Source organism: Cimex lectularius, unplaced genomic scaffold (genome assembly GCF_000648675.2).
Source record: "Cimex lectularius strain Harlan isolate CLEC.00 unplaced genomic scaffold, Clec_2.1 scaffold73, whole genome shotgun sequence".
Classification (NCBI taxonomy): Eukaryota; Metazoa; Arthropoda; class Insecta; order Hemiptera; family Cimicidae; genus Cimex; species Cimex lectularius.
In genome coordinates this window covers 1,590,443-1,607,849 of record NW_019392632.1, presented here as the reverse complement: position 1 = coordinate 1,607,849, position 17,407 = coordinate 1,590,443, and the positions used below count along the sequence as shown (strand labels likewise).

The window sequence follows — 17,407 nt, the reverse complement described above, 5'->3', positions numbered from 1 at the left end:
AAGTTAACGATTGCGCAGAGAACCTTTGACATTCTCCGTTTGACCACTTTGACCCTCCCGGCTCCCAGTCAACTTATCACAAATTGTTAATATTACTTGTTCTGATCTTCAGTCGTCCAGAAGACCGAAGGCGAATATGGTTTTAATAAAAATAATTACATTGATATTAGCGTGTAACGCATTACACGGACGAGCAGACGAGCAATTGGCGAGGTAATTTGAATTTTTAGCTTAGGGTCAAGGGCAAGTTTTAAGTATTATTAACTGTTAAAAAAACAAAATTTTGTTTATAATATGTGTTAGACAAGTATCAACATAGTTTTCGGTCCGACAATAATTTGTTCCTAATATATTAAATATATATTATTTATATATTTACACTTAAATTTCATGTTGCAGGAATGGACCAGTGCAGGATGTTTGATCCTGTCAAGGTCACAGATCCAAGACACATTTTTACATTAATACATAAATTTTCTTGGTTTTCTTCATCCGATGACCATTATTTACCTGATACTCACTCACATTACATATGTTTACATTACATGTTTTAGTCGATCCTATTGTTTTATATTTTTATGTCGGTCATATTTTTTATGCTAAGTATGGTTGAGTACTTTGCATTAAAAAAATAAAATAATATTAAACCAATTTTTATAAATTTATAAAAAATATTAACACGCTGGCAGACAGTTTAATTACCATGCTGTGTATACTTTTGTAAATTTCTTTTGTACAAGTAAGTTTTTTAGTTATATTTTCAAAAAAAGTATTATCTGTCTTCTGAACACGTTTTCAGATTCAGTTTTTAAAAAGATTAGTTTAATTTTGATTTCCCCTTGATTCTTTCTTAAAATTTAATTTTTTGCTTATTCAATAGTCTTCAATTTGTCGTACAACTGATTTAAAATAAAAATTGTATCTTTAATTGGACAAAATATGAAAATTTGTCTTAATTTTTTAAATCTAACTGTAAACAATTTTTTTAGTAGAATGAAAAGGACTTTAAAATGTGAGAAAAAATTAAATTTGTTTTGGTGATGTTGAAGTTTTCTTTCAGGATAATTTCAATTATCATAAACCAGTTACAAAAAATGGAGAAGATTTAATTGGATAAAGAAAATTTAATTTGTATAGGCTTTTTTTTTAAACTACAATAAGTTACAGGATAGATTTAAATTTTTGAAGGGGAACTTCAATACCAGGACAATTTGATAATTTTTTGAGTTTCTGGTATCATTTTTATTGTTATTTTATTATTTATTTTTTTTTTACAATGACAAGGACTCACAAAAAGTTTTTAAAAAAAGTTAGGCCGTTACATGCGGGGAAAAAGTTGATTGCCAGGGCAGCTAAATGCGCCAACTTAGGCATTTCTGATAGCATATTATTTTCAGTTTTAATTTGATTTTTTTAAAATTCTATTCTTCATTTTATTCTATTCTTCATTTTATTGCGTTGTACAAAGTTTACCTAAGACCCGAACTTCCAGCAGATGTACTGTAGTGTTTATGGTTAGGGCACGTATTTTTCATTTATTTTTATTCTTTCTTCTTTTCTAACAGGATCAGCAGGTTCAGCATGAAAAATTACCTTTAGAACCACACTTAATTTTACAATAAAATAGGCAACATAAAAATAAAAGGTCACTTCTTTTATAAAAACTCACATGTTTTATTATTATCCAGAGAATAGACAGATACAATCATAGGTTTAAAAATCTGAAAATACTGAATAACATGATTCATAAAAGCAATTTTTTCTCTACAGTTTTTGACTTCTTTTAATGAGATGTCAATTTGAGGTCTGCAAGAAATGCACCTCAGGTGTCCTTGATCATCCTGATATAACTTTTTTATCATTCCCCCCCTCTGTTCATGATAGTTTTTTAATCTAACAAGATTTCCTAAAGAAAATACTCCCTCTTACATTTATAAAAAAAGAATTTTTAAGAATAAAAAGTACAAAACCAAACGCAAATTTCGCATTTACGGACGGTTCCAGTAACCCAAGTGGTGTTGGAGCGGCATTTGTTTATCAGGATAGAAAAATGATGTTCTCTCTTTCTCAGATATGTAGTAACTACACTGCCGAATTAATTGCGATCAATAAATGCATTAACATCTTAAACTCGAACCACACAACCCTAGTTGTCTGCACAGATTCCCTTTCTGCTCTATTAACCATCAAAAACAAATTTTCCATAAATCCAAGAGATTTTACTTGCTATAAAAAATAGTACGTGTACAGCAGTTAGTTTTTTGTAGGTCCCAGGTCACTGTGGTATAAAAGGCAACGAGGAGGCTGACCGAGCAGCGGAATGTGCTGCATCGAATGGTATTTACATGCCGGAAGTGCCATGTGAAGACTTTGCTGTGTTTCTTAAAGGAAAAATTTGGAACCTCTGGCAATCGGAATGGTGAAATATCGAGGATAACAAACTCAGAGAAATTAAGGAAAGTGTCAGACAGTGGGACACGGCAATGCAAAGATCTCGAAAAGAAGAAACCGTGCTGGCCAGGCTCAGAATAGGTCACACAAGACTAACGCATGGTCACCTAATGGCCAGAGAACCTCCCCCAAGATGCACAACTTGTGGTGAAATAATCACCATCAAGCATATTTGTCAACATACAGAAACTTTAAAGACCTTCGGGTCAAACATAAGCTTGGAAACAATGTGACCGAAATTTTGAAAGATTCCCCAGGTAACATTAGAAAGCTTTTTGAGTTCCTAACTGAAACTGGGTTGACTGACAAATTGTGACAAACAATGAGTAGGAGGGCGGGGCGGCCTTGGGAGCGGGCGCGGCTCCTGGGGGGCCGGTGCTGGGGGTGGGTGGGGCTGGCCTCTGGGCTGAGTTTGAACCTTGGAACTTGGGAGGGCTGCGGATGCTGGCACACCATGCGCAGCCCTCTGAGAAGTCTGCCACTGTCTCACTACTAAGGTCTTGTGTGGAGAGGAGCTGGTCTGGGTGTCTGGTTCTTGCTTGGTCTTGTGGTGTCCGGTTCGCTGTGGGGGTGCGCCTGCTCTTGATGTCCCTGCCCCTCCTGGCTTATCGCTCTCTGTTTTCTTCTCTTATCGATTAATTCATCATCAAGGCAGTTTTGACCCATCGTGGTTGTATGCCTTTATAATTAAATAAATTTAAAAAAAAAGCCCCCCCCCCATTTAGAGTAAATCATGGTTCCATATTGTTAAAGCTGTTCCTGATATGTATTTAAACACAAATATGCTAATCAAAATGAACAGAGTTCATGAAGGAACAATTTTAAATTCCTGCATCCTCAATTTGTCAAATATGATAAAAAGCTGAACAAAAACTAAGATATCGTGTGTTGAGCTCTGTGAAGTGATGAGTCTTGATGCCCTTGATCATCCTGATCTTTCTAATCTCTTTTTCTTTATTATTCCCTTTTGCATTATTTTAAATTAGGATGTGTCCATTATCTACAAAAATAAGACTTTATTAGTAACTAAACAACTTGTGAACACACATCAACAAAGACAAAAAGGGCCAAAGTGATAGGAAATGACCCAACTGCAGAGAGAAGGAAATCTCACAATTAGTATTTTTGATGTAGACACTTAATGTACAGATACATTAACAGTAATACATTGTTCAGCAATCTCATGTAATGTTTATTTAAAAAAACTATATAACTCTAGTATTTCTATCCTTTTTCAAAGAATAGAGATACCAATGATAGGTGATAACTAAACACTGAATAATATGTTCATAAAAATGATTTTTTTTATCTCCACTTTTTGACATGTTTTAGAGAGTTATCAATTTTAGGTCTACAAGAAATGCACCTCAGGTGTCCTTGATCATCCTGATATGACTTTTTTTATCATTCCCCCCTCTGTTCATGATTTCATATTGTTCAAACTATTCCTGATATGTATTTAAATGCTATCAGGATGAAGGTAAAATATGAAATTCTCTATCGAAAGGAAAAACAAAAACCTGCATCTTCAGCCTCTCAAATGTGACAAAGAGCTGAAAAACCGAATAAAAACTGAGATATTGTGTTGAGGTCTGTCATGTGACGAGTCCTGATGTCTTCGATCATCCTAATCTTTCTAATGTAATTTTTGTTGTTATAATTTCCGATTCCTTTACTGGCTGAGCAGTTTTATATCCTTAAAGGACATTATTTGAAATTTTTGATTACAAATTGTAGGACTGTGTTGTAAGGACTAGTGTTCTTTTTACGATATTTTTTACATTTAAATCTATGTCATTTTAGTAGGAGTATTAAAAGTAAAAATACAATTAATATTCAGGATGCCACCATATTAACTCTTTCTTTCCTTCATAAATATATATATTTTTTATCATTATTTTATTTCCTCTTTTGTTTAGTAGTTTAACTACAATCTGTCTATTGCTCAAATGTATTATGATACTTTTGTGAAAAAAGTTATTTGTTATATAAATGAAACAATTTAGAATGCACAAACACATTTGGTTATCTATTTTTACCATTTGTTGTGAGATAAAACGACTCTATTGACAAGATTTGATTTATCAAATCAAAATATGTGTTAATAAGTTAATTTTAGAATCGGTTATAATAGCACCATTGTTATTTTATTTATTTATTTTATTTTTATTTTTTCAGAGTTCCTCTGACCAAAATTGACTCAGTGAGAAGAACGTTCCATGATGTTGGAACAGCCGTGAAGCAATTGACACTAAAGTATAACACTGGAGTAGGGGGCGTTTTTCCAGAACCTCTATCCAATTATATGGATGTAAGGAAAATAATATAATTTCCCAAGTGGTTTTCTTTTTGCTAAAACATATAACATTTGGTTCTGCTACATCAATATAATTTTGCTGTCTATTTTGTTTAATGCTGAATAAACTCCTAGGATATTTAAAAATATATTTTTTCCTCAGTAGATGTAATACTGTAAACAGTCTGCATGCAATTAATTTGCTGATGTTTAAACTATTATTAAAACAGCGTGCTAATTTATTACCAAAAAAAGGTGCTCGCTTTTCATAAATGGAATATATAAATCACAAATTAAAACAATTTGTTGTTGATAAAAAATTAACTTCAAGTTAACATTACCTTTTGAATATATCATTTAGTTGATTATACAGAAATCATGAGATGCGGTCTGGTGTGATGTAGGTTTCAGAAAAACATTTTCTTTGTCGTGCCAACTTTGATTGAATATAAAAAAATATTTTTTTGCATTGCATAAATTCACTTTTTTCCACATCGTACATGTTGTTAAATTTAAATAATGTTTTTAAATCCCAGGCCCTGAAGATGATTTCAATAAAGATCAAGACGTTGGCATGATAAAGAAAAAGTTTTTCTGAAACCTACATCACACCAGACCGCATCTCACGATTTCTGTATAATCATCGACTAACAGTCACTAATCACCACACATATTTAGTTTTTTTATTTTGGATTATTAACTGTTCTGATGTATTGTTTACCGTAAGGTGTGCTCATGTAAAATTTCTGTGTACCTCTCAAACCTCTTCAGAGTTTCATCCTCCTTAATTTTTAAATTATATTTGAATTTTCCATTTCAGGCCCAGTACTATGGACCTATATCTCTCGGTACACCTCCTCAGTCATTCAGAGTTGTTTTTGACACCGGTTCCTCAAACTTATGGGTGCCTTCAAAGAAATGTTCAATGTTAAATATCGCCTGCTGTAAGTAGAAAAAGTCCGTTTAAATTGTAAAAATTGATTACTAACAATGATTAATTTTTCAGGGGTTCATAGGAAATATGACAGCTCTAAATCTTCTAGTTATAAGAAAAATGGTGAGAAGTTTGAAATAAAATATGGGTCGGGAAGCTTATCAGGATATTTATCAACTGATGTTCTTTCTGTAAGTAACAGGATGCTTTAAAAAAAACAAAAAACTATTTATTTATTTTTAATATATTTAAGTCCCATTTATTGGGAGACCACAGTAGTTGACATCAGACAACTTCTTATTTGGAAAAAGTAAATTGTATTTAATTTTAAAAATTGTATTAATTTTTAGCATATATTGGGTGTGTACATAAGTTTTCTCGGTTTTTAAAATTTTGACTTTTACCCCTATAAAGGCGATCTTTATTACCTGCTAGCCCTGTTAGCTCTAGGGTGAGAAAAGCCCTATTGAAAGCGATTATTAAGAAAAGGATAGTTGACCCCAAGTTAGTCTAGAATAAACTGCGACGCATACAAGATGGAAGTAGAAAAAATTCATTTGTGACATTGTTTGCTATACGAGTCCGATCTCGGGCACAGAGCAGCGGATGATTATTGGAAGTAAAATTTGCAATGATAATGTAGTAACCGAACTTGTGTGTCAACAGTTGCTCCAATGTTTTCATAATGGAGAATATATATTTTATATTCAAATAAGTCAAAAAGTGCAGCTAATTCTAAATAAATAAGCTCAAAAACTTCTGTTCCTCTCAATTTTTGCCAGGCTCGCTAGAAATAATAACTTTTACACTACTCTGCATTGTCGAAAACAATAGGGGTATTCATGATGTTTGGTAGAATAAGGGTTTGTTATTCCTAGAATATCCCACCAAACAGTCAATAGGACCTTATGAGGGTTTAACGATGTTTTGCACTGTTTCATTCTATGCAAAAAGTCCTATGGCATTTAACATTATGTGAATGACCCACTTCCCATCTCCAGTGATCAAATAGAAAAAAAAATACAATTTATTCCTATGCAGTGTGAAATGCAACAAGCCATGAAGTATAGCGAAGCGGAGCCCCTGCTAGTTTATATATATATATATAAACTAGCAGGGGCTCCGCTTGCTAACCCGCTGGCCGCAGAACAGCAGCTAGCGCCTGCTTGATTTTTTTGTGTGAGGGGATGAGTTGGCAATGAGAAAAAAGGCAGCAATGAAACCATGAGCTGCTGAGAAGCGGCCTCTGGGTTGGCGAGCAAAGTGGAGCCCCCTAAGGTATACTAAAAATAAATTAACTTTTTATTTCCTAAATTCAGGTTGGTGGTGTTCAAATACAGTCACAGACATTTGCTGAAGCAGTGAACGAACCAGGAATGACATTTGTTGCAGCTAAATTTGATGGCATTTTGGGACTTGGATATGACACAATTTCTGTTGACAAAGTTGTGCCTCCATTTTATAATATGATTACTCAAAAAGGAGTCAACCGGGCAGTTTTCTCTTTCTATATCAACAGGTAATTTCAATTGTTTTAGTATCATTGTTTTTATTAATGTGATGTTATTGTTAAAGGGATCCTTCAGCTTCTTCCGGTGGGGAAATTATTTTTGGCGGTTCCGATCCAGATAAATACACGGGCAACTTTACATATGTGCCAATAACCAAAAAAGGATACTGGCAGTTTACGATGGACAGGTACATTTTTTAACTTGCTTAGTAAAGCCATTTAAGGGGGGAAATATATTTTTATATTTCAGGGTTGAAATCGATAAGCAAAGTTTCTGTAAAAATGGGTGTCAAGCAATTGCTGATACTGGCACAAGTTTAATCGCAGGCCCTATGGAAGAAGTCAAGAGTTTAAATGAACTTATCGGTGCAACAGCTATGGCCGGAGGGGAATATGTTGTAAGCTTTAACTCTCTCTTGTAAAGTATTCATTTTTTAATGATATATCATGTGAGTTTTGAAATTTTAGATTTCTTGCAGCTTGATCCCTAATCTTCCAAAAATTAATTTTGTATTAGGAGGAAAATCGTTTGCATTGGAAGGAAATGATTACATTTTAAAAGTAAGATATATTTTTCTAATTAATTCAATCAAATTCAACAAATTTTTACGATTTAGGTATCTGCAATGGGGAAAACACTTTGCCTGTCAGGATTTATGGGAATTGATATACCACCACCGCATGGACCATTGTGGATTCTTGGTGACGTTTTTATTGGGCGATTTTACACTGAATTTGATATGGAAAATGATCGAGTAGGGTTTGCTTTATCTAATAAATGATCAAGTTTGGATTAATTTTAAAGTATTCCCTGTCTTTTAAGAAAAACAATTTTGTATACTCATTGTACAACTAAACTATTAAAATAAAACTTAAGATACTTTGTTTGATACTCAATAGATAGTTGAGCCCAACAATATGGGCCTTAATCCTATAAAAGATAATATCAAATATCAAAATGTTACTTATGTGTAATTTTTTGTTTTGATAAATTGACAATAATAGTGAATAAAGATTGTTTCAAAATGAGTGCATAATTTTCCACATACGTAATAAAAACTGATTGTTTCTTTCTAAAACCCTAAATATATTTTGTTATTTCATAATTTTACACCATCATATTTTATGAATGATTACAATTTCATAATACAGAAAATTGATTCATTTAATGATATAATTTGTAAATAGTACCATGCATTACACATTGCATATACTATATATATGCAATATTACATTAGATTAGTAAAAAAGATTAAAAATTAGAATAGAATCAGCCTCTTTACAACCTGTGCACTGTGACCAGGATTGTTTTTTTTTCACCTACCATGTGTATCCTTCAGTTCCGGACTTTTAGTCTTAGCCTAAATACTTAAGTTGTACAATTTAATAACTAAATACCTATTGCACCAACCGTGGATATGTGCTGGCTCTTCTTCCTGGCAATATCTGCACAAGTTTGTTGCCATTCAGAGTCTATACGATGCCAATTGAGCCTGCAATGTCCAGTTAGCAGTTAAACTATTATTCTTGTCCTTACATGACCTAGATTTAGTAGTTTACCTTTAATTTCTGTGATGGTCCTTTGACAAACTTTTGCATACCTCTGTCCTGATCTACATTGAAAAAAGGACTTATTTTTAGTCCATTTTTGGCAGTTTAGTATATCACAAAAGGGTGCAGGGTCAATAAGTGTCCTCGTAAAACATGCTGAATATTTTCACAGAGAAAGGTTTATTGTTAATGAACTGACTTTCTGAGAAATTGTCTTAAACAATTTATAAAAGAGAAAAACTGGAACTAATATTTGTGGATGGCAATTCAGAGTTCTAATGCCAATTTGAATGAGTGCGGTATTTTGGCAATTGAGCTTTGCACTTTGCGACAGTATTTAGCATCTTCAATGGTAGTTGAAGTGCCAAAACACGACAGACCAAGATGATCAGTAAAGATCAAATTATAGGTTCATCATCCCGCAGAACAAAGGAGGAAATCTCACGAGCTTTATATTTGTTTGAGTTTGTGTTTAGATGGCCGAAAAGCCTTATGCAATGCTTCCGTCAAAAAGGACTGCTATTACTCGTAAGGGTAGCAAACTATCTATCTAGCTTCAGGCTTTGTTAGCTATTAGGTCTCCTCTAGGCCTGATAATTATATTTGCTGGATATAGCTTTCTTTTGTGCTGAAAAATCTTTTTGTTATTAAGCTTTCACAATTATATAATATCAATCCGTATATATTTAGCGGTCATTATTGTCTATATTAATTATTTTAATTCATTATTATTTTTATCTAAGGTCTTGGTTGAGCCAACAAATTTAGTGTCAGCGGGATTCGAATCCATGACCTTCCGCTATATTGCATTAATTTTTTTAACAAGTATTTTTTCATAAATGTTTCACTTATCGTAAGTTAAATTTTGAGAATTTTCTAGACGTGAAGTTCAAAGTGTAATTAACTGATCGGTTTTTTTATTTAAAAAATAGTATTTTTCTCATAAATGTTTAACTTATGGAAAGTTAAATTTTTTTAGACGTGAACATCAAAGTGTAATTGTTTATTTTATTACTTAAAAAATAGTATTTTTCTCATAAATGTTTAACTTATGGAAAGTTAAATTTTTCTAGACATAAACATCAAAGTAATTAATTGTTTGTTTTTTATGTAAAAAATAGTACTTTTCTCATAAATGTTTAACTTATGGAAAGTTAAATTTTCTAGACGTGAACATCAAAGTGTGATTGTTTGTTTTATTACTTAAAAAATAGTATTTTTCTCATAAATGATTAACATATAGAAAATTAAATTTTCGAAATAATTTTCTGTTTCTCAAAGTTAACGATTGATATCGTTGGTTGATGGCCGGCATGAAACCTGGCTTGTTATTGGAACCTCTTTGAGTCGTTTTCCTCACCTCACGACTCACTCCGTCAGGCGTACATTTGAGCAATTTATTTTTCAACAAAATAATTGTTAATATTGTAATTAATTAGTTCATTAATATGTCGAGGGGCAGTAGCGCAGGGTTCGACAGGCATATAACTATTTTTTCCCCGGAAGGACGGCTCTACCAAGTGGGTGAGTAAAATATTTGTCTGTTTGGTGATGCTGACTTGCATTATTTTTAGTTCGATGCAATGTCTTTCACTATTTTAAGCTGTTTTTGTTAATAAGTAACTTAGAGACCTCATTAAAATGCGGTATGCGATCATGTATTACAATGATTTTCCATTAAAAAAAAACATAAGTATTAGCTGTTGAAGAACCAACAAATATACTTTTGATCTGAATGTCTAAGCTAAAATGAATATTGTAATAAAACAACTTGATATTTTTCATAAACTTATTGAATAAGGGACATTTTCAAAACTAGTAGGCCTGGAGTTAGCAATAGTCATCAAAAAATCCATTCTTTAATTATAACGGATGAGGTGGCTACGACCTCCAGATTTAATCACAGTAATCCAAACCCTATACTCTTAAAATGCCATAAAAAGCATTATTAAAAAAAAGTGGCATCATCGGTGGGCTGATTGGCAGATAAGCTCTCAGCTATGTAGGCGGCTCTCAGAGGACCTGACTTGTGGAAGAAGCGTCATCTACACCCAATTAAGGATAGCCCATGCGAGGTTGACGCACATACACTTAAACTACTAATAACAACTTAAAGGACAATGGGAGTTTTGAGTTTTTTCCACACTACCAATGACTATTTAACTATTCTTTTTTTCATTAACATTTTACAGAACGATTAAACATTTTTCTTTCTCATTTTTTCTAAATAAACAATTTATGCCATTATATGAATTTTAACGATGAACAATAACTTTAAGATCAGTTTTTACAGTCAATAAATTATTAAGTTAATAGTTTGTGTGACTTCCAATTTTTATCAACTGAAAAACATGATTTGTCATTGATTCTACAAAAGTTTTGCTCAATTTTGTATCATTCAGCTTCCAGCAATCATTTTAGGTCATTAGGCGTCAAATAATGCTTCCCATTTCAATATACTCATTCTCATCCTTGCTACTATTGCTTTTTGCTAGCCATTTAAGGCATTTTATTCCCATGTGGTTCATCCAAGTTTTTACAACTTGACAAGGCAGATATTTATCAAAACGAAGTATCTTGCCTGAGAAGTTTGGTATAAACTGAATTTTCATACTGTCCGTAAAGTATTTGTTCACGTGATATCGACAGATCAACATTGGCTTGTTAATCCTTTTAGGGTAAAATTTGTATGTTTATCAGTGCAAAGACTTGTTGCATGTACACAGACAAATGTAAATATAATCTGAAGTATATATTACATAACATTGCTATGTCAAAGTTTTTATTAAGGGCTGTACTTTTGGGCTAATGCCCATGTATGTGTCTGACATGCAGAGAATGGAGCTTGATGTGTGCCACGTAAATGAAAAGTGCAATAGGCCCCATATAGAGAGTGTGTAGGAATGCCACCCGATATGAAAATTGTGTTCAAGCATTACAGTATTTAGGTAGGTCATTGTTCTGATTCTTGGGGGAAACTGTTGTTTTATTGTATTAGTACTGATAGTTTACTGCCCCTAGCGTGTGGTGAGAGTGTGTATGTATTTATTGCCAACGTATTTATTGGCATGAGTATGTAGTGTGAAAGTTCCAATGGCAGAATATTCAATAGCCTCGACCCTCAATTTGGTTAGTTATATAATCGGTGTAAAATGTTATGAAGAGATGATTTAGCAACTGAGTACGTTGGGTGCTGAAATGACCCAGCTGTTGAGGGTCCCTGGAGCCCAACCTTGGTAGCTGGATGGATATGACCAAGGTCTGACCCCCGGACTCCCAATACATGGGGAAGGTGTAAATTACACAAAAGCTGGGATTTTTGGGATCTCTGTTCGTGTGTGTATTTATGTACAGTGAGTGCAGATATGAGCTTATATAAATCAGTGATTAGTAACGATAACAGTGGTATAATCCATTTGTGAAACAAGGACTTTCTTAAATTATTACTTATTAAATTAATTCTTAAAATAGGGGCATATTTGTTAATTTTATTAGCAGTTTAATATATTACTTTTGTCTTACATAATTGTGTTTTGTTTTTAAGAGTATGCATTTAAGGCAATCAACCAAGGTGCTTTGACCTCGGTTGCCTTAAAAGGTGTTAATTGTGCCGTTGTTGCCACCCAAAAGAAAGTCCCAGTAAGTTCTTAAATGTTTTAAAGATATATTTTTATTATTTAATGAATCATCATTTATCAATTGGCTTATTTCAAGGATAAATTATTAGACCCCGCCACAGTGACCCACCTTTATAAAATAACCGATGAGGTTGGATGCGTTATGACAGGAATGATTGGTAAGATCAAATAATTTTCATTTTATAGATTTTAATTAAGTCATGTTATTATTAACGATGTTATCATTCATGTTTTCAGCTGATAGCAAGTCTCAGGTTCAAAGAGCCAGGTATGAAGCAGCAAATTTCCATTACAAGTTCGGGTATGATATGCCCATTGACATAATTTGCAACCGTATCGCTGATATTTCTCAAGTTTACACTCAAAATGCAGAAATGAGGCCTCTTGGTTGTAGTAAGTGTCTGAAACACGTACCCCTACTAAGACTGAATTTTATGTTTATATTGATCATTTATTCAAGGTATGATGTTGATCGCATATGACAAAGAAAAAGGTCCTTTAGTCTACAAAACTGATCCAGCAGGCTATTTCTGCTCATATCGTGCTGTGAGTGTCGGTGCGAAACAAACTGAAGCCAATGCTTATTTGGAGAAGAAACTGAAAAAGAAACAAGAGTTTTCAACAGATGAAGCAATTCAGGTATAATAATGATCCTGAAAGTATTATGACCTAAAGAAAATAATTCAATTGTTTTCTTTCCAGTTTTGTTGATTTTTTCCCATTAATTTCCCATTTTCAAATTTCACTGTCTGAGATTATTTTTCCTTAAATAATATTTTCATTATTTTAAAGTCATTAGATTAACTTTTATTTTTTATTGAATGTCTTGTCTCAACTGTGTGAATTTTCAGCTTGCTATTTCATGCCTTTCAACTGTTTTGTCAGTTGATTTCAAACCATCAGAAGTAGAAGTTGGACTCGTCACAGAGTCAGACAGAAAATTCAGGTATTACAGTGATAATACATACATGCATAATAACAATCATTGATTAATAATTTTTTTATTTTAGAGTATTAACGGAACAAGAACTTGATAAGCATTTAACAGTTATTGCAGAGAAAGATTAAGTCTTTTTTGTATGCTGAATAAAATAAAACTAAAAAATGGAAAAAAAAAGAACTTGCAAGTATAAACGGTGTTTGTTAATTGAAGATTATATTTCTCTACACTCTTTTTAATGTTCTGCTTACAAAAAATAAAACAATATTCTTATTTCATGTCTATTATTTGTACATTTCAAGTTACCTAATCAAGGATTTGTTTATATTTATTTAATTAATTATCTGTTTATTAATTATTATTTTCAATAATTCACTATTTTTGTGGTCCGCTTGACCAATTAATACAAGACAATTAATTAAGGTTTTTAGTTGAGATGATAAAAAGTTAATGGCACGAGAGGGATTTGAACCCACGACCTTCGGCTAGATATGCCACTGCTCTACCACCTGAGCTATCGTGACCTCGATCCACTCGGACATCAACTCCCCATCTCAACCCCACCTTACGAGTTTTCCCTCCTTTTGCCATTTTNTCAGGTGGTAGAGCAGCAGCGTATCTAGCCGAAGGTCGTGGGTTCGAATCCCTCTCGTGCCATTAATTTTTTTTTTCATCTCAACTAAAAACCTTAATTAATTATTTTCAATTTCACTAACGCATGAGGTAGAAGCAGGATATGTCAGTTTGTAGTTATCAACTCCAGCCATTGTGCTAAAGGGCTGTTTCTGGTGTTGTGTAATGTTACAAATGCAGAATATAGGTAGAAATAATGAAATACATTGATTATATTATTAACAAAATTTATTTTGTAGCTCGATTTTCTCTTAATCATACTGGCCTGCTTATTCTTGTTAGTCATGTATTTTGCAACCATTAGATCCTATTAAAAGAGTGTCTATGGTGAAAAAAAAGAATAACCATCAACGATAGGAAAACATCTAAATTTCGACAAAAAAACCAACGAGAAAAGGCAGGCCAGGTTGATTGGAGACAATATTCTTCGCCTCACAATGTTTCACGGAACTTTTCTCTTGGGAAATTTTAATATTTTTGAGAAGTAAGACAATTATTCTCTCATTATGTGTCATTAAAAATTATTGAAACTGACATTAAATGTTTCTATTTGAGAAGGTATGTATTAACATCACAAACAATATTTTAAATAATAATACAATTAAATATATTGTAATATGTACATTATTTTCAACTGAACTACATTATTTTAGATATCTTCTTCCGATGCTTCATTTAGAAAGAAGAACAGAAAACGCCACTGTTAAGGCCAAAACAACATAACCGCTTAAATAAACCTCTTTTATTGTCAGCCCTTTACCCATGTCCCAGAACTGGAAAAAAATGGAAATGTGTTAATGGAAAATATAATCAAGCAGTGAATTTGTTTTACTTACAAGATGTCTGATTCCATTAAAAAAATGGTAAACTGCTGGAAAGGCGAGTGTATATTTCACCGTAAATGTTACAAAACCTGGCAATGAGAGGTTTTTGATCGTATCGGCCAACGAACAAACATCATATGAAACAAAAGAACCTATAAACATATCTCATCAGATCTTGTTTAAAATTTGAACTTAAAATAACTTTTTTATCAGCAGAACTTTTAATGGCTCATAATTATCTTACCAGCAGCTAGGACAGTAGCATAGCCTGCCATCATAAGTCCAGTGATTCTATGTGAAATTGACATCATTGATGTCAACTGTGGTTTGTAAATGAGAAGATGTGGTGACATTGGTCGGACCCCTTCATTTTTCTCTTCATGTGTAAGCTTTGGAGGTGGGGTTGCAGGTGTCGCTTTGAGTGTAACAGCTCTTGAACTATTTTGGTAATAGGCAAAATTATGTTTAAAAATAAATGGTACTTAAAAAAAAGAAAAGTCACTCAACTGTAAAGCAGGTCTGAACATCTGGATACTGGGTGAAAGGACCCACCTGCCGGTCAACAAGCTATAACCATAAAAGTAAATATAAGTATATTTAATTTAATTTACCAATTGTACAAAAAATGCATACTACAAATGTAAAAGTATTGTTTGTATAGACAACCAGTAAATATTAAAAAAACTACTGCAATGTTTTATTAGGTTAAGAATAATTTTTATATACAATGAAACATCCATCTTTAAATAGATTGCTCATGGATTTTGATTTAGCGTTTTCAATGTATCACATACTACTTATTATATTATAGAATGAAATATTATGACAATGCATGGCTTTAATGCCCATAAAAAGGCTAGAAAAATCAAGGCCTAGGCATTGCATCAATGTTCAAATGTGGTCTACAATGCGAAGTATCTGCCAAAAGACAAATTGGTGCTTTGTGAGAATGTTGAAAGAATTAAGTGTAGGGACCAATCGTTTTAGGAGAATCTTGAATATTTTTGAGAAGAGAGGGAGTATGCTAATTGGACAATAGGAAGGTGCATTATTTGGGTTTAGGAGGATGATGTTGGAACCCTTCCAGAGCAAAAGGGAGTAGATAGTGCAGAATTCATGGAGGTGATGAGATCAAAGCCAGAGGACTTGCGATTTAGCAATCTTGATGGATTTTGAAAATCATTTGTATCTTAAAACTTAACCGGTCTACACCAAAAAGAAAAAATGTGACAAATTTAATTTACACTAATGATAAAATTAAGATATTTTTAACAACTATGATAAACATAGTTTTGTAGCACTGTTTCATAATTGAACTACCAGTTTAGAAGGAGCACCTAGTGATGTGAGAGACAAAGGCTGTACTAGCCAGGTGTATGCGATACACATATACGTCAGATCTGTTTCAGAATTAGAAAAAAGCCTATTTTCAAAAAGAACCAGTGAGCTCATAATATATTATTTCCATATATTTGATACTCACTCTGGCAAACTTGAGTTACATACTATCAAGGATTGTTATTTTTATTGCTTATCGTTAATATCAGGGGTATTATTACATAAAAAGGGAATATTTTGTTTAAGGAACTTTATCCACCCTTTTTACTTTTACAACTTTTAGTGCTCCTCACGAAGGTCACATCCTTAGTATTTCCAAGCTTCTACTTAGTTGAATTGTTGCTATACAGCACTAAGCAAAAGCTAAATTGGTTGTCCAGCTGACGGTTGAAACAATTAAGTATAGGGCTCAATCATTTTGGGAGGATCTCAAATATTTTTGAAAAGAGAGGAAGTAGGCTAATCTTGTATGTTAGAAAGATACAATATGAAAGAGCTTAGAAAAAGGATGATGTTCAAGTAATTCTAGAGCAAAAGGAATTGTGTAGACCGGAGTATACTGTTGTATAAGTACATGATGAGGTCACCAGGGAACTTGCAATTCGGCAATCTTGAGAAATTCTGCTAAAATAAATCATTGTTATGCAAATGACTTATTTTGCACTATAATACTTAAACGTCTAAACCGAAAAAAGTGACAAATTTAACTTACACAAATTATAAAATTAATACATTTTCACAACCAGCATAAATGTAGTTTTGTGACATAAAAACTGCACTGTTTATTTATAAATTGAACTACCAGTTAAGAAGGTGCAATCAAGTTTTGACAGCTTAGATGTAGATTCTACCTTGTTGAATTTTTGCTATAACTGCATCGAAAATAAAAATATCTTGTAAGAAATAAGAGTTTTTCGTGTATAAATTTGAAATTGTGACTTAAAAAACAGCGCTGACTCAAATAAAACTCATTGTTTTAACAATTAACCGAAAATATTTACAATTAGACTGATTTACATATCTAGTACAAACCATCGGGCGTAAGACATCTTCAACAGCAATTAACAAATTGTGAAAATAGTTTTATATAATTTTTCTGGAACAAGACAGAAGTTTTAACAAATTTGCAACCTCTGCCAGATGCCTTGATCTTGCATTTAAATAGTTTTAGATAAATGAGTTTTAAATAATGTTTTCATACTTGTTTTTATGTATTTATAAATATAATAAGTACAAATTTATAAGGGAAAATATTTGATTGTGTTTCATGAGCTTTGCTTATCAAATTAACG

The 17,407-nt window shown here is 32.6% G+C and overlaps 3 protein-coding genes across 3 annotated transcripts; 2 read left to right on the top strand and 1 right to left on the bottom strand.

Moving 5' to 3' along the window:
* The first annotated feature begins 17 nt into the window (after nucleotides 1-17).
* LOC106662769 (lysosomal aspartic protease) lies at nucleotides 18-8,233 on the top strand. Its single transcript, XM_014387070.2, has 9 exons — nucleotides 18-213; nucleotides 4,630-4,762; nucleotides 5,568-5,691; nucleotides 5,754-5,872; nucleotides 7,001-7,200; nucleotides 7,257-7,379; nucleotides 7,442-7,589; nucleotides 7,660-7,752; nucleotides 7,809-8,233. Exons 1-9 carry the CDS (start codon nucleotides 137-139, stop codon nucleotides 7,971-7,973), a joined length of 1,182 nt encoding a protein of 393 aa, XP_014242556.1. The 5' UTR covers nucleotides 18-136; the 3' UTR covers nucleotides 7,974-8,233.
* A 1,839-nt stretch (nucleotides 8,234-10,072) lies between these two features.
* On the top strand, nucleotides 10,073-13,598 carry LOC106662916 (proteasome subunit alpha type-6-like). The gene is made up of 7 exons (XM_014387364.2): nucleotides 10,073-10,266; nucleotides 12,287-12,381; nucleotides 12,457-12,538; nucleotides 12,618-12,773; nucleotides 12,841-13,019; nucleotides 13,232-13,326; nucleotides 13,391-13,598. Exons 1-7 carry the CDS (start codon nucleotides 10,191-10,193, stop codon nucleotides 13,446-13,448), a joined length of 741 nt encoding a protein of 246 aa, XP_014242850.1. The 5' UTR covers nucleotides 10,073-10,190; the 3' UTR covers nucleotides 13,449-13,598.
* A 565-nt stretch (nucleotides 13,599-14,163) lies between these two features.
* On the bottom strand, nucleotides 14,164-17,256 carry LOC106662879 (succinate dehydrogenase cytochrome B subunit, mitochondrial-like). Its single transcript, XM_014387314.2, has 5 exons — nucleotides 17,148-17,256; nucleotides 15,285-15,344; nucleotides 15,022-15,215; nucleotides 14,790-14,929; nucleotides 14,164-14,726 (listed from the first exon to the last, which is right to left on the bottom strand). The coding sequence occupies exons 1-5, from the start codon at nucleotides 17,162-17,164 to the stop codon at nucleotides 14,625-14,627; spliced, it is 513 nt and encodes a 170-aa protein (XP_014242800.1). The 5' UTR covers nucleotides 17,165-17,256; the 3' UTR covers nucleotides 14,164-14,624.
* Nucleotides 17,257-17,407: the final 151 nt, after the last annotated feature.

Bases quoted from the DNA above. Each gene is read 5' to 3' on its own strand.
- LOC106662769 (XM_014387070.2), top strand. From the start codon at position 137: ATGGTTTTAATAAAAATAATTACATTGATATTAGCGTGTAACGCATTA. The intron at 7,201-7,256 runs GTAATTTCAATT...TTATTGTTAAAG, and splicing joins TTCTCTTTCTATATCAACAG to GGATCCTTCAGCTTCTTCCG. The intron at 7,753-7,808 runs GTAAGATATATT...TTTACGATTTAG, and splicing joins GAAATGATTACATTTTAAAA to GTATCTGCAATGGGGAAAAC.
- LOC106662916 (XM_014387364.2), top strand. From the start codon at position 10,191: ATGTCGAGGGGCAGTAGCGCAGGGTTCGACAGGCATATAACTATTTTT. The intron at 12,382-12,456 runs GTAAGTTCTTAA...GCTTATTTCAAG, and splicing joins CCACCCAAAAGAAAGTCCCA to GATAAATTATTAGACCCCGC. The intron at 12,539-12,617 runs GTAAGATCAAAT...TCATGTTTTCAG, and splicing joins CGTTATGACAGGAATGATTG to CTGATAGCAAGTCTCAGGTT.
- LOC106662879 (XM_014387314.2), bottom strand. The intron at 15,216-15,284 runs GTTGAGTGACTT...TTACCAAAATAG, and splicing joins ATGTTCAGACCTGCTTTACA to TTCAAGAGCTGTTACACTCA. The intron at 14,727-14,789 runs GTAAGTAAAACA...ATTTTTTTCCAG, and splicing joins TTAATGGAATCAGACATCTT to TTCTGGGACATGGGTAAAGG.